At 60.4% G+C, this 19,973-nt stretch overlaps 1 protein-coding gene across 1 annotated transcript in view; it reads left to right on the top strand.

Moving 5' to 3' along the window:
- The window catches only part of KNDC1 (kinase non-catalytic C-lobe domain containing 1), a 61,713-nt gene that overhangs the window by 29,045 nt on the left and 12,695 nt on the right, over positions 1 to 19,973 (top strand). Inside the window, exons 10-21 of the mRNA XM_033842334.2 lie at positions 3,797 to 3,955; positions 4,521 to 4,598; positions 5,181 to 5,274; positions 5,893 to 6,055; positions 6,125 to 6,849; positions 7,110 to 7,254; positions 7,982 to 8,241; positions 9,021 to 9,370; positions 17,715 to 17,808; positions 17,878 to 17,975; positions 18,158 to 18,378; positions 19,896 to 19,973. The exon at positions 19,896 to 19,973 is cut by the window's right edge and continues 36 nt beyond it. Coding sequence (XP_033698225.1) covers positions 3,797 to 3,955; positions 4,521 to 4,598; positions 5,181 to 5,274; positions 5,893 to 6,055; positions 6,125 to 6,849; positions 7,110 to 7,254; positions 7,982 to 8,241; positions 9,021 to 9,370; positions 17,715 to 17,808; positions 17,878 to 17,975; positions 18,158 to 18,378; positions 19,896 to 19,973 — 2,465 coding nt within the window. The remainder of the gene's footprint in view (positions 1 to 3,796; positions 3,956 to 4,520; positions 4,599 to 5,180; positions 5,275 to 5,892; positions 6,056 to 6,124; positions 6,850 to 7,109; positions 7,255 to 7,981; positions 8,242 to 9,020; positions 9,371 to 17,714; positions 17,809 to 17,877; positions 17,976 to 18,157; positions 18,379 to 19,895) is intronic.

Genomic DNA, 19,973 nt, shown 5'->3' with positions numbered 1-19,973 from the left:
AAAATTAAAAACACAGTACATTTACAATCACTCCCCCAGAAATGAGACACTTAGATGTGAATCTAACAAAGCACGTACAGAATTTATATGCTGAAGACCACAAAAGCCTGCTGAAAAGATATATCAAAGAAAATCTTAGGAATGGAGGGCTAGGCAAAGAGCTTTTAGACTTGACACCAAAAGCACTATCCATAAAGTTTTCCACAAAAGGAAAAATGGATAAATTGAACTTCATCAAAATTTAAAACTGGCCAAGTGGCATTTATTCCATGTATGGCTGGCTGACTCAACAATTGAGAGTCAGTGTAATACATCACATGGACTAAAGAAGAAAAATCATAACAATAGATGCTAAGCTTTTGACAAAATTTAGCACCCATTCATAATAAAAACTCTTAGCAAACTAGGAATAGAGGGAAATTTCCTCAACTTGATAAAGAATATCTACAAAAAAGCCAACAGGTAGCATAAGTAATGGTGAGAAACTAGATGCTTTCCCCCTAAGATTGGGAAAAAGGCAAGAATGTCTCCTCTCATCACTCCTATTCAACATCGTACTGGAAGTTCTAGCTAATGCAATAAGACAAGAAAAGAAAAGAAAATGGATGTAGATTGAGAAGGAAGAAATAAGACTGTCTTTGTTTACAGGTGACATGATTGCCTAAGTAGGAAATCCCAAAGAATCAACAGAAATCTCCTGGAACTAATAAGCAGTTGTAGCAAGATTGCAGGTAGAAGATTAAAATACAAATGTCAATTGCTTTCCTGTTTACCAGCAATGAACAATTGGAATTTGAAATTAAAAATACAATACCAGGGCTTCCCTGGTGGCGCAGTGGTTAAGAATCCGCCTTCCAATGCAGGGGACACAAGTTCGATCCCTGGTCGGGGAACTAAGATCCCACATACCCCGGGGCAACTAATCCCGCGCGCCACAACTACTAAGCTCGCACACCTCAACTAGAGACTGCGTGCTGCAAACTACAGAGCCCACGTGCCCTGGAGCCTGTGCGCCACAACTAGAGAGAAAAAAACAGCACACCACAACTAGCAAGAAGCCCACGCACAGAAATGAAAGATCCCGCGTGCCACAACTAAGACCAGACACAGCCATTTAAAAAATGATTAATTAATTATTTTTTTAAAAATACCATTTATGTTAGCACCAAAAAAATTACTTATGTATAAAATTTAGGAAAATGTGTATAAGATTCATATGAGGAAAACTGTAAAATTCTGATGAAAGAAACTGAAAATGATCTAAATAAATGGAGAGATAGTCCATGTTCATGGATTGGAAGACTCAATATTATTAAGATGTCAGTTCTTCCCAATTTGATCTATAGATTCAATGCAATTTCAGTGAAAATCCCAGCAAGTTATTTTGTTGGTATCAACGAACTGATTCTTAGGTTTTTATGTAGAGGCAAAAGACCCAGCATAGCCAACACAATATTGAAGGAGAAGAACAAAGTCAGAGGACTGACACTACCCAGCTCTAAAACTTACTGTAAGACACAGTAATCAAGTGTGGTTTCGGCAAAAGAAAAGACAAAAAATAAATGGAACAAAGTAGCCCAGAAATAAACCCACACAAATACAATTAACTGGTCTTTGACAGAGGAGAAAGGACGGTCTGCTCAACAAGCGGTGCTGTAACAACGGGACAGCCACAGGCCAAAAAAAACCTTTACAGAGACCTTGGTGCACTTTCATAAAAGTTAACTCAAAATGGAACATAGGCCTAAAAGGAAATTCAAAGCTATAAAACTTCTAGAAAATAACAGGAGAAAATCTAGGCAGTGAGTCTTCAGATACCACACCGAAAGCATGATCTATGAAAGAAACACTCGATGTTAGATTTCATTCAGATTAAATGCTTGATTTTAATGCTGTGCTCTGTAAAAGACACAGTTAAGAGAATGAGAAGACAAGCCACAGATGGGAGAACTATTTGCAAAACACGTATCTGATAAAGGACTTGTATCCCAAATATGCCAAAAGCTCTCAGAAGTGCACAGTAAGAAAGCAAATAACCCAATTAAAAAGTGGGCAAAAGATCTGAACAGACACCTCACCAGAGAAGGTGTCAGATGGCAAGTGAGCACGTGAAGGTATTCTATTTCATACGGCATTTGGGAACCGCAACTTGAAACCATGAGCCACCACTACACACTTACTAGAAAGGCTAAAGTCCAAAACACTGACAGTACCAGATGCTAGCGAGGGTGTGGAGTGACACTGCCGAGGGGGGTGCAAGACGGTGCAGCCCTTAGGGAGACACTTTGCTGGTTTCCTACAAAACTAAACATGCAACGACCATACAACCCAGAAATTGCACTCATTTTTCCTGGAGAAATGAAACTTATGTTCACACAAAGTCCTGGACACGAATGTTTGTGGCAATTTTATTTGCAGTAGCTACAGCCTGGAAACAACTCAGATGTCTTTCAGCGGGTGGCGCTTCCACACCGCAGAGCGGCAGCAGCGGTGAGGGGAACGGAGCGTTGACGAGGCGACCACCAGTTGATGGGGCTGAGAGAGAAAGGAGCCCCGAAAGGCCGCATATCGTAGGACTCCATTTATATGAAATGATGAAATTAAGAAGTGGAGAACAGAGGAGCAGTTGCCGGCGACTAAGTTGGGAGGGGACAGGCCGGATCCTGGTGACGGAAATGTCCTGCATCTCCCGGCGTCCACGCCAGGGGGCAGGTTGTGATACCACGCTACAGCCTTGTAAGATGTCAGTGCGGAGGGGAGCTGGGTGGAAGGCACACGGGGTCCCGCTGGATTACTTCCTACAACTATGTGAATCTACAGTTACCTCCAAGTAAAAAGCTTAATTTTTTTAAAGGTTGATAAATACTCAAAACTGAGAACTTCCTCATGATTTGCTCTAGTTGACTGTTGCCTGGGCAGGAGCCCTAGAGGAAGGGCCCATCTCTCCCCCTGCCCGGCTCACTGGCACCACCGTGGCAGCTTGGAGCTGGCCAAGCGGGAGTCTTCACACCGTGGAAATCAGCAAATGCTGAACTCAGGGTTTGATTCGTTGTTTTGTCAATTGACTAGACTTGACGTAATGGAGGAAACATGAACAACACAAACTGAAAAGTGTGTCAGGTCTGTACAAAAGCTCTGGGAAATACTCCTTTGGGGATTCAGCCACTGTTACCTGACTCAGCACAGATGTCAGCTGTGTCTCTGGTTTCACTTTCTCTTACTTTTCGAGAGAAACGAAGGTATCGGCCACGTGTACATCGGAACCACGTGTTGGTCACAGGTCGGCTGCAGATGCAAGGGTAGGGGGTGAAAATCGGGGAAGGCGTTCAGGGAGAAGCAGTTGACTCTGGAACTCACAGGGAAGAGCACCGCCCTTTTCATTATTATTCTCAAGTGCGTGCGACGCGTCCTTTCTATCAGCACGTTTTAGAATAAACCTCTTTGTGTACCAAGAGGCCTGGGTTTCTGTTCAGAGAGCCTGTCCTTAGTCATTTAGCAGCATAGCACGGTTTCTGGGGGACTCCTGGCCTCGGGCTCCCTGAGGTGCCACCTTTGCCCTCGTGGAGAGAGAGCTGGGGAGGTCCAGCCAGGGCGCCAGGTCTTCCTCGTCACACTGAGACTTACAGGCCTGTGGGTACTTGGTAACCATGCATATTCCCAGGCCAGGCCCCCGGGTTCTGGCTCAGGGTCTGCGGAAGCTCCCAGCCCTGGGGGACGGTGCCTGGTGCGCCCTTGGCGGGGCCCGAGCGGGGGCAGGTCTGCTGAGCCAGCCGGCCGTCTCCCCTCCTCCACCCAGGCGTCTGTGTACTGCGTGGCCGCGATCCTGTGGACAGCAGCCAAGTTCAGCATCCCCCGAGACCACAAACTGGCCCTGCCACGCAGGCTCAAGACGCTCCTCCTGCACATGGCCAGACGCAGCGCCCAGGAGCGGCCGTCCGCGGCCGAGGCCATCGAGGTAACTGGGCCACGGTGGGGGGGGGGGCCCAGCTCAAGGTCCAGGGCCCGGGACACGGGTTCTCGTTTCTGGGGCAGGTCAGTGCTGTTGGACAGGGGAGGACATGGCTTCATTTGTGGACGGGCGGTGAGGGGTCTCTGCTGCTCGATGCCGGCCTTCCCCCCAGGTGGTCCTGTGTCTCCAGTGCATCCACCGGCCGGAGAGTGGCTGGGGATGTCCTGGACCCGAGCGCTGACCCCTGACCCCCTGCAGCGCATCCCCCACATGCCCGACTTGCCCGCACTCCTCCGAGGGTCCTCCAGGCTGGGTCAGGGGGAGCCCCGTCGCTCTGTGGCTTCCCAGCTCAGGACAGCCAGGAAGGACAGCTAGAGACTCTGAATTTCATCCCAGGCTCCTGAGGCTGGGGTGCACGTGGCTCTGCCCAAGAAGGGGTGCCACGGGGTCCCCCGGAGAGAAGCCCCCGGGCCGCCTGGCTGCCACCGCACGCTCCAACGGGCTCCGCTGAGGGAGTGAAGCGGGCCGGTGCCCCGGGCGTGCTGGACGCGGGCCTGTGCTTTGCTTTCAGACCTGCAGCGGTTACCTCCTGCACAGAGGCATGGACAGCAGAAAGATCCTAGCCCACCTGAGGGCATCGACCTGCACGGTAAGCTGGGCACCGCGGAGACCCCGCAGGCCCTTTGTCCTACCCTGGGGCCGCAGAGGTGAGGCTCCTTGCTCTTCCGTGTTTACTGAATAGATGCGTGGAGACTCTAGGGCGGAAGGCAGGTCACCCTTCATCCTCCCGACGTGACTTTCCTTGGCTCCTTCACCGCCAACGAGCCCACAGAGCAGCCCCTCCCGCAGGCTCACACCTGGTCTCTGTTGACCCCTGGCACGTGTGGGCGGGGGCGCACCCTGGGGGTCCCGCCGAGGGACACTCAGTGCCTGTCGGCGTCCTGCCATGCTGACCGGCCAGGGCCCCGTCGGGCAGTGACAGGGTCCCTCGGATGCAGACGGGAGCACACAGCAACTCTGGGGAGTGTGGGTTCTGGCGGTCTTCCCATGCCCCGGAAACCCACCGGAACCCGGCTGCACTGGGCAGCCCCACGCCCCAGGGGCTCCCGCTCCAGAGAAACAGGCCTGCGAGTCAGCACAGGTGGGGGGCTCGCGCCGCGGGGCTCTGCTCTGCACCCCCGGGGCCTTGCGCCCGTCTCAACCGGGAGCTGTCCGTGTCCTTCTGCCCCAGGTTCGCCAGGAGGAAGAGACCATCGGTCTGCAAAACGCCTTCTTGGTGGCTGAACTGAGCCCCAGCACAGCAGCTGCGCCCAGGCCCAGCTCAGGTGGGCCCCGGGACCGGCCTGTCCCCACCGCCCCTGCCCTGCAGGCCCCTCGCCCCGCACCGCGCCCCCGCTGCCATCCCCCCAGAGGCTGCCTCCGGGAATCCAGCCCCAAGTGGACGCCACCTCCGGACGTGGCCGAGACCGCAGGCAGCGTGCCCGCAGCTGGCCCCCGGCTGCCCTGCTCTGGGCTCCCACCAGCCCCTCTGGCCCCGGCCTCTCAGGCCTCGCTCAAGTCAGCCCTCCTGTCTCACCAGCAGCCGTAGCAGGCGACTCGCCTCCACCTCCGCACCCCGCACTGATGACCCAGCTCTTGTCTTGCCCTGTCTGCGCCTCAGTGGCACCTACGAAGACCCTTCCCCACGGGCCCGTCCAAGCCTCCGGTCTGTGGCTGGGTCTTCTGGCCTTTTCCGTCACTCCAGCCCCCCACCGAGCACCGCACCCCCTCCCTGCCTGCTCGGGGCAGCCCTGGACTCCAGGCCCCTCCCTCAGGCCTCTCCCTGGAGTCTCCCTTCCTCCCAGTGCCCCTGAGCCTTCCTGGGCCCTTCAAGTCAGCACCCCACTAAGGCCGGCACCCACTAAGGCCGGCACCCACCCTGCTCACCCCATGTTTGTCTCCAGGCTTCCTGCAGATCAGCAGTGACAGCAGGCTGGTGGCCGTGCAGGGGCCGGTGCCCGGCCAACCCTCCTGCCTCCAAGGGGCCACGTTGCTGCCAGAGGCGTTCGCCTCCCCGGCCACTCACTTCAGGCCCATCGTCCTCGCTGCCAATGCTGGTGTCGCCAGGTGAGTGTCCCCACCCAGGGGCTGGCGGGCTGCCGGGCCCCCTGAACACTCTCTCCTCTCTGCTCGCAGGGACACGCTCGCCCTGACCTCGGGGCCGGCTGAGGGGCCTGAGGAGAGGAGAGGCCGGCTGGACGGGGAGGGTGATGGGAAGCAGGCTCCTGAGACCCATGGAGCGGCCACTGGCCTGAAGACGCCTGACGGGCCAGCACCCGCTTCCCCAGAGCCCCTCAGAGAGTCGACGCCAAGAGGCTCAGCCCAGGGCTGCCCCAGCCCCCCAGCCCCCGCCCCGGCCAGCCCGCCGGAAGGGGCTGCACTGGTGATGCCCAAATCCCCGGCCCCGCCCACGACAACACAGATGCCACCCCCGGAGCGAGGGCCGCAGGAACCCATCCCAACTGCAGCCGCTTGTGGAGGCCTTGAGCCCCGCCTCCCCGGGCCCACCGCAGCCCCCCACAGTCCTTGCCACCCAGACAAGCCGCCCAGGGGCGGGGCCACCCAGGTCCCAGGCCAGGAGCCCGAGGGCCCCCCGTCAGCCCCGCGGAGCCCCTCGCCGGCCACAGGGAGTCCCGACGGCCCCGGGGGAGCCCCCGTCAGGGAGTGGGATGACCGGGCCCCAGAAGGTCACCCGGAGTGGCCCTGCCCAGCAGACCACAAGCTCTGTCCGTCCAGCGCGGATGCCTCGCCCCTCTCACAGGGGACAGCCTGCCCGTCGCTGCAGGAGGCCACACGCCTCATCCAGGAAGAGTTTGCCTTTGACGGCTACCTGGACCACGGGCTGGAGGCTCTGATCATGGGTACTACGGGGCCACGGGGGCCCAAGGACCAGGGACAGGCCCGGGGGGAGCCGTGCGCTGGGGGAGGTCACCACAGGAGGGCCCCCCATCCTCCCGTCTCTGCACAAAGGGCAGAGCCCCCAGGGGCCGGCCGGCAGAGGAAGCCAGCTGCACCCCGCCCCCCGCCGTGCTCTCCGCCCCCGCCAGCTCCCGAGACCAGGGGAACCCAGAAGAGCACCCATACGTTTTAACTCACCCCCGTGCTTTTCTTGCGAACTCAGGGGAGTATATTTACGCCTTGAAAGACCTCACCTATGCCACTTTCTGTGGGGCCATATCGGAGAAGTTCTGTGACCTCTACTGGGGGGAGAGGTTGCTGCAGAACCTTTTCAGAGTGGTGAACGGGAGGACGTCACCCTCCGAGAAGTAAGAGCCCCTCCTCGTGGCCTCCCACCCCCGCTGTGCCCCGAGGGCCGTCCTCCTGCCCCGCGTCCCACTCGTCGCCCTCCCCAGAGCGACCACCTGCTGGGCCCCTCTTTCCTGGCCGAGGCCCACTCTGCTTCCAAAACTCTTGCTTCAGGCAAGCGCTCCTCTTGGCAGGAGGGGGCCTTGTGGGGTCACGGGGCGCGAAGGCACGTCCGCCTCCCTGGGACCAGCTCAGGAGGCAGAGCAACGGAGCCCGGAGGCCGGGTTTGGCTGCGGGGAGGCCCCTGCAGGGACCAGCGTCTGCCCCCCCACACCCCGCTCCCGTCCAGCTCCCCTCCTGGCGGTAGAAGATGAGGTGACAGCTCAGGAGGGAGGGGGGCAGGCACCTTCCCTCTCCTGCCCCTTGCCCCAGCCCTCTTGGGCCCCACCCTTCACAGGACGCGCCCCGGGCGCCTCAGTGCCAGGCCTGGCCCAGCCCTTCCCGAGGGCTGCAGAGGGCCATGTTGCAGGGTGGGCGGGACCTGTGCCTGGAGTGGTCCAGCGCCCTGACGCCCTGACGCCCGAGCTCACGGCAGCCCCGTCCCCGCCCCCTCCTGGTCCCCAGAACCCCACCCAGGGGCGGCGCACACCCTGCTCTCCACCCCAGGCAAGCCCCGCATTTTCACATCACTGGGGGAGCCGTCGAAGGACCCCAAGAGGCGGACGCCCAGAAAGTCGTCTGCTAAAGGGCCCGTGTCTGTGACGTCTGTGGCCTGTGGCCAGGCCGTCCTGGAGGTCTGGGGGGGCCTCGGTCACCGACACCCCCGCTTCGCTCCCAGGGGAAGCCTCTAGTAAGCCTGTGGGAGGGTCCCGGGGGAGCCTGCAGCGTCCTCCGTTCTGATGGCAGCACTTCCCAGGAGGCTGGGCCACAGCCCAAGGGCAGCGGTGGGACCAGCGCTCCGAGCACATGCTCACCGTCCAGCAAAAGGCCTTCACATCTCGGAGCGGGTGAGACAGAGGGCTGTGGGTTGAGACCCTCCACAGCTGGGTCTTCACCCTTGGGGCCAGGTTACCCTGTGTCTCTCCAGGGTCCCAAGGGCAGGGCCCGTCCTCCTCTGGGGGGTCTGTACTGCGAAGGGGTCATTCTCCCCAGGCCACCAGGTGGGCAGCAAGGGCAAGGGCTAGGGCCAGCAGCTTGGTGATGGGGGGCTCTGCATTCTTTCTTGGAAACGCGCCATTTAAAGACCCTAAGGCGTGTCTTCCTAGATGCAGAGCCAGGACTCCCTGATAACTGAAAACTGTAATTTCTCCAAATCTGGTCTGAGTGGGACTTGGCTTTGGGGACCATGTCCTTTAGGTTGTGTGACTACAGTCACACACAGGATGGCAGTGAGAGCCCCCCCATACCGTGTGCACGCTTGGGAAACTGGAAAGCAAAATGGAGATGCCCAGGGAACAGCTCACGACCAGCTGGGACCCTTGGTTTCTGGGGGACGCTCTGCTTTGTCTGCTTACGGACAGTTCAAAGTTCCCTCGGGTCTCTGCCACAAATGTGCCCTGCATGCAGCCCATTTGGGAGGGGACCGAGGGACCCCGACCCTGAGGACCCTTTGCAGCTCCTCTGGAGCGGAGGTGGGGCCACCTGGCCATCCCGAGGGGCCTCCTGCCCCCTGCTAGGGACCTCCTGCCCCCTGCTAGGGACCTGTCGCCTCTCTGCAATCAGGGGCGGATTCTTCCCCGGGAACCCACGTTGCCGCGTGTGACCCGCCCCCCCTTCCTCTGTCCAGCGAAGGAGAAGCCGAGCGTGGACTCAGACGAGCTCTCGCGGAGCAACTTTGAGGTGGGGTTTCGGCCTCAGAAGTCGGTAGCAGCTGGGAGGGAGCAGCCCCAGGCAGAAGAGGCCCGGCAGCAGGGCGGGGGCCTGGCTGGGGGCTCTGAGGCAGTGGCACGGCTAGCCCGGCCCCCAGAGGGCGGCCCATCCGTGAGCCCAGGCCCAGGCGGCTTGCAGAGCTGCAGCCCCGGCTGGTGCAGCGCCTTCTACGAGGCCGACTGCTTCAGCGCCGACGTGCACTGCTACGTGAAGGAGCTGGCGAGGCAGAAGGCCGCCGGGTGCTCCGCCGCCAATGCCCAGAGCCCGGTGAGTCCCAGGCTCCTGTCCACCGCTGGAAGGGAGGGTGCTCGGCCCCAGGGCACCGTGGGGCGTGAGGACGGGTTCACGCTGGAGCTCCCAGTACCTCGGGTGACAGGAGGGCCCCCATGTCTCCCAGCCCTGGTGCCTGTCCGTCACCAGCAGCCACCACGCTGGCTGGGCCCCTCCCTGCGTGTCCTCCCGGGGCTGTGCTCATCTGCACGTGGCTGGGCCCCTCCCTGCGTGTCCTCCCGGGGCTGTGCTCATCTGCACGTGGCTGGGCCCCTCCCTGCGTGTCCTCCGGGGCTGTGCTCATCTGCACGTGGCTGGCCCCTCCCTGCGTGTCCTCCCGGGGCTGTGCTCATCTGCACGTGGCTGGGCCCCTCCCTGCGTGTCCTCCCGGGGCTGTGCTCATCTGCACGTGGCTGGGCCCTCCCTGCGTGTCCTCCGGGGCTGTGCTCATCTGCACGTGGCTGGGCCCCTCCCTGCGTGTCCTCCGGGGCTGTGCTCATCCGCACGTGGCTGGGCCCCTCCCTGCGTGTCCTCCGGGGCTGTGCTCATCCACATGTGGCTGGGCCCCTCCCTGCGTGTCCTCCCGGGGCTGTGCTCATCTGCACGTGGCTGGGCCCCTCCCTGCGTGTCCTCCCGGGGCTGTGCTCATCCGCACGTGGCTGGGCCCTCCCTGCGTGTCCTCTGGGGCTGTGCTCATCTGCACGTGGCTGGGCCCCTCCCTGCGTGTCCTCCCGGGGCTGTGCTCATCCGCATGTGGCTGGGCCCCTCCCTGCGTGTCCTCCCGGGGCTGTGCTCATCCACACGTGGCTGGGCCCCTCCCTGCGTGTCCTCCGGGGCTGTGCTCATCTGCATGTGGCTGGGCCCTCCCTGCGTGTCCTCCCGGGGCTGTGCTCATCCGCACGTGGCTGGGCCCCTCCCTGCGTGTCCTCCGGGGCTGTGCTCATCTGCACGTGGCTGGGCCCCTCCCTGCGTGTCCTCCGGGGCTGTGCTCATCTGCACGTGGCTGGGCCCCTCCCTGCGTGTCCTCCGGGGCTGTGCTCATCCGCACGCGTTCCCCACCCCCGCCTGGGAAAGGAGGCGGCTTTCCTCTGTTTTGGCTCCTTGGCCACCAGGGGACACGTGGCAGGAGGTTACCTCACGCTGGTGACCACAGTTGGGTTTGGGCATCAAGGTCAGCCCTCAGGCAGCACCACAAGATGGAAAGCAGCACAGAAGCACCTGGCCCGTGGCGGTCAACTCGGGCCAGGCCCCAGGGGCGTCTCTGGTGCGCAGCGCACTCTGCGTGCCGCCCGGCTCAGGGGCAGCCTGGGCTCCTCCCGGGTCAGCAGGGCGAGGGGACGCCCTAGGCTGGAGAGTGTCCGGGCCTGGCCAGCCCGTGTGCAGGGCAGCCCCACAGAGTTCTGCACCCAAGGTTGCTGCCCGTGCCGTTGGGGGTCTGCCCCCCAGTGACCAGGAGCCCTGACCTGGGCTGCAGCCCCACTCCTGAGTGGCCAAGAACTCAGGCCTGACCTGGCTGCGTCCTTCCCCCCGTGACCAGGGGCTCCCACTTGGGCCACAGCCACACAGGGCCCGGGCCCCAGGGTAGCAGACAGGAGGGAGCTGTCAGCGCCCTGGCGTCCCACTCCTGCCCCCACCCTCACCATCTGCAGCCTCCGAGCCGTGAGCCCCAGGAGCTGCATCTCCACTCATGTCAGCACCGTCCGAACCTTCTCGCTTGGTTACTCAGTCCCAAGCTAGAAAGAGACCTGCATGCCTCGGGCCTGGAGCACCGGGCACGGGCCTGTGTGCCTGGGAATCGTGCTGCCCCCTCCGGGTTTCCTTAAAGCCGGGCCCCGAATGTGCTTGGCGTCGTGCACTGGGGGAGTGGGGGGCCTGCAAGGACTCAGGCCTCCCGTGGGGACTGGTGAGGACAGCTGGCACGGCAGACGTCCACCAGACACCCTGGCCCACCAGTGCAGTACCCAGGTTGGGGAGCCCGATGCCTCTGTGTCGGAGTCCAGAGCTCTGGCCAGGAGGGCGTGGCGCCCGGCCCCCTTACCGACCCATGAGCCCCGGTCTCCCTCCTCCCACTTCAGTGCCCTTTCTTTGCTGTGCGTTTGTGCACAGTGCAGCTCACTCGAGGTTACTAAGTGTCGTGGTCCCGTCCCCAGTGGCCTTCCACAGAGAGCGCCAGCGCGGCAGGGCGCTACTCCTCCGCCTGCCGTCACAGAGGAGGAGGTGGGGGAGGCGGGGGGCGGGGGGCGGCTAAGGGACTCGCAAGGCTGATGAGAGGCCAGAGTGCAGCATCAGCGACGGGGCAGCGCTCACGACAACCCCAAAACAAGTGCAGCCCTCGTAACCGAGTATGGAGCAGGTCCTCCCAAAATGGAGCCGCTCTGACACTGAAGGCTTCTGAGGAGCCTGGGGTCTCGGCTGGCATGAAGGGGTCCATGGGCACAGCGTTTGCTGTGAAGTGGTTACAAGAGGTGGGGGACAGCCTAGTGTGCCCCCATAGAGCTCCTAGTTCTGTCAGCCGAGAGAGCCCGGAAGCAGTGACACCCCAGCAGCAGTGAGTACTCCTAGTGCCTGGTTCTTGGTTTCTAATACCGTTCTCAATCAAAGGAACCAGGGCTCCTTGGAGAAGTGGCTGATCTTGGGACTGGGACAAAAAAAAAAAAAAAGGAGCCGGGAGCATCTCTGGTGCCGGAAAGTAAGGAAATGATCAAGACAATGAAGAGGGTGTGTCAGCCGTCACAGGGGCCGCGGCGGGAGCTGTAAAAGCAAGAACACAGCACTGGACTCTGGCTCACAGCGTGGGGCGTCCGTGCGTCCACGCTTCCGTGCGTCCACGCGTCCGTGCGTCCACGCTTCCATGCATCCATGCGTCCGTGCGTCCACGCGTCCACGTGTCCACGCCGATGCGGACGGCCGAATGAAAGAGGGAGAGACGGCCCTGTTTACAGAGAGGAAATCCCACCTAAAGATTCATACGGGATCCCAAGGGACCCCAACAGCCAAAATAATCGTGAAAAGGAACGAAGCTGGAGGAGTCACACTTCTGATTTCAAAACTTATTGCAAAGCTACTGTAACCAAAGCAGTGTGGGACAGGCACAGAGACAGACGTAGAGACCAGTGAAATAGAACAGAGAGCCCAGGAACAAACTATCACACATGAGGGTGCCGTGACCATTCAACAAGGAAGGACAGACTTTTCAATAAATGATGCGGGGAAAGCCGGACAACCCATGCAAAACCCCGAACCAGGACCTGCACCTTACACCATATACAAAAATTAACTAAAAACCCAAAGACCCAAACATGAGAGCTAAAACTATAAAACTCTTAGAAGAAAACATGAGGGAAAGCTTCATGACGTTGGGTTTAGCAATGCTTTCTTGGATATGATGCCAAAAGCGCAGGCAACAAAAGTAAAACACAAATTGGCTTCAAAGTTAAAGCCTTCTGTGCATCAAAGGACTCCATCAACAGAGTGAAAAGGCAGCCTATGGAATGGAAGAAAATACTTGTAAACCATCTATCTGATAAGAGGCTAGTATCAAGAATATTTGAAGAACTGATGAACTCAACAATAACAAAACAAACAACTTGATTAAAACACAAGTGAAGGACTTGAATAGATTTGTACAAAGAAAATATACGAATGGCCAAAAAACGCATGAAAAGATGCTCAACGCCATTGGTCATCAGGGAAAAGCAAATCAGAACCGCAGTGAGCTACCACTTTACACCCATTAGGAGGGCTGTTGGGCTTCCCTGGTGGCGCAGTGGTTGAGCGTCCGCCTGCCGATGCAGGGGACACGGGTTCGTGCCCCGGTCCGGGAAGATCCCACATGCCGCGGAGCGGCTGGGCCCGTGAGCCATGGCCGCTGAGCCTGCGCGTCCGGAGCCTGTGCTCCGCAACGGGAGAGGCCACAAGTGAGAGGCCCGCGTACCGCAAAAAAAAAAAAAAGGATGGCTATTAATAAAAGATTTTTTTAAAAAGCAGAAAACAACAGCCATCGGTGAGGATTTGGAGAAATCAGAATCTCTGTGCACGTTGGTGGGAATGTAAAATAGTGCAGCCACTGTGGGAAACAGTGTGGCAACGCCTCAAAAAATTTAAACATAGAATTCCCACGTAAGCCCGCAGTTCAGCGTCTGAATATACACCCAGAAGAATCGAAAGCAGGGACTCAAATAGATATTTGTGCACCTGTGTTCATAGCAGCGTTATTCACAACAGCCGAAAGGTGGAAACACCCCAAGTGTGCACGAATGGAAGAATGGATTCGCAACGTGCCGTCCATCCACACCAAGGATATCGTTCAGCCTTAAAGCAGAAGGAAACTCGGGCGCTTGCTGCAGCAGCAACAAACCTCAAGCACATTATTCTAAGGGAAATAAGCCGGTTCAAAAGGACAAACACTACACGATTCCACTTACAGGAGGTCCCTGGAATAGTCAGTCAACCAGGGGCTGGGAGCTGGTGCTCAATGGGGACAGAGTGTCAGTTTGGGAAGATGAGAAACGTCCGGAGATGGTGGTGGCGGTGCTGCACAGCGGTGTGAATGAATGTACCTGATGCCACTGAGCTGCACGATGGGAAATGGTTCAGTGGCAAAGTTTATGTAACTGTATATTGTGTCACGATTAAGAAATTTCAAAATAAAAACATGTTTAATGAGTCGGGAACAAAAAAGTAGGGAGGGGTGAGCACTGAGGACTTGAGCGTGAAATGAACTTGCAGACGTCACTGGAGCTGAATCTAAATAGGGAAGGGACGCTGGGGGTCCCCGATCCCTGGTGGGCTTCCCGTGCTCCCCCCCAACTCCGAGCCCAGGTGTCCACAGCGTCCCACCAGAAGCACTGTGTTGTCACCCTGACCTCAGCTGGACCACGAGACGGGACCCCTGCTGACCAGGGCTGGCGAGTGGCAGGGCTGGGAGCCCACATACCCCCGGAGCAGCCACCAGCCCCAGGGAGGACGGGGCCCCTTCAGAGGCAGCTCCACGCGGACTTGCCCACAGCCTCCTCTCGACAGTGCTGGGCGGGGTGGGGGGCTGGTCCCTGAGTGTCCTCTGAAGGCGCGGGTCATGTCCTGTGACATCAAAAGTTACATCCTCTGGCATCACAGGTCACAACCTCTGATGTCACAGGTCACGCTCGCCGGCAGCATCACATCCTTGTGGACCCCTGTGGACAGGCAGCCCCGTCATCAGCCTGTGTCGTGTTCAGGGCCGTGGACGGTGGTGCCAGTGGGTCCACTGTGCAGGTGCCCGGTTAGGGCCGAGGGGCCTGTCCTCGATCCCATGCTATCCTGGGGTGGCTGCTCCCTGGAGGGAGACATGCCCACAGGTGAGCCCCGGGTGCCCCCCCCCCGCATCGCACGTCGATCGTCCTTGAAGGTGGACGCTGAGACCAGCTCAGGTCCCAGATCTGCTGGGCCAGCATCTGTTCTTATTTGCTCGTGATCCCGTGGTTGGGACAAGGCTCCCACACTGGGTCCCACCATCACTCTGCGGGCGGCTCACGTGGGGGACAATCCGGAGCGGGTGAGGTGGGCTGGGAAACGCCGGAGGGTGTCCAGTGACCATGTTTCTCCCTTTCTCCTGCTCACCTGGGAAGGCGTGTCTCCTGGAACCTGAGTGCATGCAGGTGAGTGCCCTGTGCCCTCCCCTGCCTCGCGGGTGGGTTGGGTGACCCCGGCCACAGTTCCACACTCTCTTTGAGACCCGCTGTGTCTCTTTCAAACAGGGGCCTCAAGAAAACACAAAAGGCATAAAACAGCTAGTGGACATGTTTCACATTTGCTGCCCAAAAAGAGAGTGCGCGTACAACAGGCCAGGCGCTGGGGTGGGCGGGGCAGCTGGAGGGCAAGCGGGCGGCTCCTCCCATCGCTGACCACACAGCAGCGTCTGTCCACCCGGCACCGCCGTGCGTGTGGGCGCAGCCATGGCCCTGGCCGTGATTTTGTGTGTCCAGCGCTGTGGGCATCCCCCAGGCCAAGGGAGCCAGTCAGAGCACCCGGCTCGCCTTGTAGCTAACACGGGCTTTGCTCCCAGCGCTTAGGTGGATGGCACTGATGTCTGTTCTTTCCTTTCGGTCTCTGACGTCTCATCTTCCAACTTCCTTCCTGTTTTATTTGTTTACTTCTTCATATTTGTCCGCCTCAGGGCCACGTTAAGTCCAGTAGCCGCTGGGCCCAAACTGTGCCTCAGACCATCCTCATCTGTTTGTCCAGTGAACTGATGCTCTTTTAATTCTATGAGAACAACCCTTGGTTGGGTCAGGCCGGGAGGAAATACCTAAACCAAACTGATTCTGAGTATTTCATTTAGACCTACCAGGCTGCCTCGGCCTGGGGGCCACGCCTGCCTGTGGGCCTGCCGGGCTGTGGCCATGAGGGTGACACCAGCTAACACCAACCGCCCTGTGAATCTTGGTTCGTGTAGATTTATCCTTAAAATCAGTCAAAACGGTCCTTTTCTGAGAGTCAGTCTGCAGTTCAGTGATGAGAGAAGTGGCCCTGACAGACTTCACGCTTTATAAACCAAGGTGACGGAGGCGCTGACGGCGGCCCCCGCCATGCCCGCAAGCCCCTGCTGGGGAGTTTTCTCAAGTCAGCATCTGGGCAGCGGCCCGGGTGTGAAGGGCTGGACCTGAGCTGTGCCCTGGAACACAGGCCGGGGTCCCCGCCACCGTCCTCGGGAAGCCAGGGCCACCACGTAGCAGGCATGGGGGAGGGGGAGCCATGCAGACCCTTGGGCCTCGCCGAGACAAGGCCCGGCAGCAGAGGGTGATGGCACGGGGCCACCTCGCCTACTGCCGAGCCCCGAGGCACGGCCCCTGCCCCCCAGCTGCCCTGGCCTGGAGGCCCCCCCGGCCCCGTGGGGCTGCCTACGACCGTCGTTAAAACACTAGCACGTGGACAAGGACGACCACGTGAACCACCGGTTTTCAGTGAAACCACCAGACAGAAGGGATTCGGGTGTTTAAGTAAAAGTGCCACAGAACTGTCCAGAAATAGACGCTCTCGACAAAGCTAAGTCCATCGCTGTGGGACGATGGCATGGGGGAACCTTGTCTGGACTGCGTGTGATCAGACCCCCCCAGAACGAATGCCCAGATGCTCGGCTGTCAGGGTAGAGCTTCTCCAAGCACGGCCGACTAGGACCCGGGGGGTCACCTTGACCCTCGTGTTAACAGCAAGTGGTCTCCCCAGGGGTCTGAGCGAGCCCCTGGCCTCTGCCCCCAGCCCAGCCCCTGTCTGTGGCCTGTCCGCCTCAAGGTCCCAGCAGAAGACCCACCAGAACCCAGGGGCCAGCTCACAGGCACCCCCAAGGCTTCCCAGAGCCCACTCCTGCCCCAGAATCATGGGCTCCTCTCCCACCCCTGAAGGGGGCAGTCCGGCCCCCAGGGCTTCCCTCCCCCCATGTGAGAGGAGAACACGCAGACCCTGCAGCAAGGGGCTGGGACCCGTCGTGCTGGGCACACGAAGCAGAACTGGGGCGCCCTCGGCTCCCCTGCAGCCTGCAAGTCTTGGTCTCGCTTCCCTTGTGGAGACCTGGCCTGGCTGAAGCCCCCGCTGTCTTTGGGTTTCTGGACGGAAGCACCAAGTGGGCAGCGGGGGCTCAAGGGGGCCTACACGGTGGGCTCGGGGGGGACGGTCTTGATGGGTCAAGTGGGGTCTGCGACGCTGGGCGTGTCCAAACCTCATGTTCAAAGCAGGGTGGCCGAGCGCATGGGGGGCTCGGGAGGCACCCTGGCCCACAGGGGTAGGCTCGGGCTGCACCGCAACGGGGGTCCTGAGGGGCAGAGGCCAAGCGTGGGGTGGGGACCTCAGGGGGTGTGCCTGGGACCACAGAGAGGCCTCAGGACCACTCGTGCCCATGAGGACAGCCACCGCCTGCTGTGTGGACCTGCCCTGAAGACCCCACCGGAGGCCAGTCCCCAGGGCCAGAGAAAGCACAGGAGGCATGGACCTAGGCCCCCCGGCCCCCAACAGTGGAAGGCAGGCCCTCCGTGGCCCGGACCCACCGGCAGTGGACGCGCCCCACCCCGCTCTGCCCACCTTTCCTCCTGGGCGGCTGGTGGGGGCAGGCCCCCTGGGGGCGTTAGGGGAGGCTGACACCGCTGCCTCACACATTTGGCCTCGTTTTTTAAGCGAGTCCATCGCATCTGGTTCTTCCCAATTAGTTTACTGAGACATTTGCTAACCTGTCTGGATGTCCGGTTCCATTGACCAGACGCAGATATCCCTCTCTCTCCCGACGGCCAGCGTCGGGGTCCTGCGTGCAAACCTGCTTCCCCTGAACTACCGAGGGGTGGGCGCCTGGGGCTCATGGCTCTTTCCTCTCCAGGAGCTGGAGCAGCAGCTCATGATAGAGAAGAGAAACTTCCGGAAAACCCTCAAGTTCTACCAGAAGCTCTTACAGAAGGAGAAGCGGAACAAAGGTAGTCTCGCTGGACGTGGGCCGGGGCCGGGGTTGGGGGCCGCTTTGGGCTGACTCTGCCCGCCCTCAGGCTCGGAGGTGAAGACCATGTTGTCCAAACTGAAGGGGCAGCTGGAAGAGATGAGGTCCAAGGTGCAGTTCCTCGGGCTGGTCAAGAAGTACCTACAGGCAAGGTCCCCGCTCCCCTCCCTCCAGAGGCCTGACGCTCACAGGCCTCCTCCCGCTAAAACCTTGGAAATTGGTCCCTGTGAAAACATACACCCCCCTGCCGAGAGGCCACCCCGCCCCCCGGGTCAGGGGCGGGGTGACCTGGCAGCAGGTCAACCCGACAGTGCTGACTCGTGCCCCAGGTCATGTACGCGGAGCGGTGGGGCCTGGAGCCCTGCGCCCTGCCCGTGATCGTGAACATCGCGGCCGCCCCCTGCGACACACTGGACTTCAGCCCCCTGGACGAGTCTTCTTCCCTCATCTTCTACAACGCCAGCAAGCGCCCGCGTGGCGGCCGGCAGAGGAAGGCCCGCGTCCTGCAGGCTGGCACGCCGCTGGGGCTCATGGCCTACCTCTATTCCAGGTGCAGCGGGGAGGGAGGGCGTCTCTGTGCCCCCCAGGCCTTCGGAGACAAAAGCAGGGAGGAAACAAATAGGCCCCGCGGTGCGGGGCAGGGGGTGAAAGAGGTGAGAACTCTCACCTGCCCTCATCTGAGACGGGTTTGCACTTTTATCTAGAAAGTTCCCTCTAAGTCGCCTGTGTCGGCTCCCACTGGCCTCCAGGTCCTTGGCCGAGTGGCTTCAGGGCCACGGGCCCTACTGGACCCGCACCTGTGGGCCTGGGCGTCTGGGTCAGGTGTGCGGCCACCGTGACTAACAGCCCGGTGGGCTTCTGAACCTGAACGCAGCCGGGAGCCTCAGGGGCACCTGGACCCCATCCGCTTTCCTAAGTCAGACACCCCATAGTTAACGTTGGGCTCCCCGGGGCTGTGGTGAGGTTGGCCCCAGCCAGCTCTCTTTAGCGTTTCTGGGCATCAGCAGGGCTTAGGCTCGCGGGATCCCCTAATAATGCAGGTGTGCGGGCTCACCTACCGCGGGAAGGGCCAGGCCCCTCCGTCCAGGGTCACAGGGGCCCCCGGGCCACACCCAACCCTGCCATCCCTCCGTCTGTCCCGCCAGCTCCACCTGGTTGTTGGGCACAGGGCGGCCTCCTCCAGGACCCGGCCCCCATCACGGCTGGGTACAGACCTCACCCCAGTGCTGACTTTTAGGGACTCATGACACCACGTCGGAGCCCCAGGGGTCTTCGGGCTGCAGGCTGTGGTGACCCCAGACTGCTGGCTCTTGGCAGCCAGCAGGCAGCGGGGACCCTCCCGGGGCAGCTGACTCTCCCTGCTCCCCGGCCCGGTCCCCCGAGGTGGGCTGACTGGGGCTCCTGCTCGCGGGGCTCCGGGCTGCCCCTCAGACTCCGGCCTCCTCTGCAACGTGGGCTGTCACACGCCGCCACAGGCACTGTGCTTTCCAGGAGATGAGAGCGCGTGCGTGCGCACCGGTATCACAGGGCATGCCGCGCATCCTGTGTGAGCACGGCATCTCCGAGGGGGCGTGGGCTCATCCCTGCAGACCCCGCGGGTGTCCCCTCTGCGGGATGCTGAACCCGGGCTGCCTAGTCTCCAGCCTGAGCCAGGCTGCAATGTCCCAGGCAGAGGCTCCCTCGTTCCTGGACCCCCACCTCTTTCTCGCTCCCCTGGCTCCCTGGTGCACCCAGAGGTGGGGGACCCTCCCGCCCTCAGCGGCCTGTCTCCTAACCCAGCGATTTCCGGCTGGGGCTGGGCCACTGCTCCGGCTCAGCTTTCCGAATCGTTTCTAAAGGACACAGTGAGGCCTTAAAGACGGATGTTACCAAAGTCCTCGGACTCGCAACATCCAGGGATTTCTAATGTGACCACTGCTCCCCCCCCTTACTTCTGAGCGGCGATCCTGCTGGCCTCCCTCCTGGCAAGGGGCTCACGCGCACACGCGCCCGTGTGCGCCCACCCCAGGACCGCGGGGCTGGGGGAGCCGGGCCGCGTCCTGGCGGCTGACTGCCCCCTCCCCGCAGCGACGCCTTCCTGGAGGGCTACGTGCAGCAGTTCCTGTACACCTTCCGGTACTTCTGCAGCCCCCACGACTTCCTGCA

This window comes from Tursiops truncatus, chromosome 16 (genome assembly GCF_011762595.2).
Source record: "Tursiops truncatus isolate mTurTru1 chromosome 16, mTurTru1.mat.Y, whole genome shotgun sequence".
NCBI lineage: Eukaryota > Metazoa > Chordata > Mammalia > Artiodactyla > Delphinidae > Tursiops > Tursiops truncatus.
Note: the sequence above shows the minus strand (reverse complement) of the source record. Positions and strands in the feature narration are given on the sequence as shown.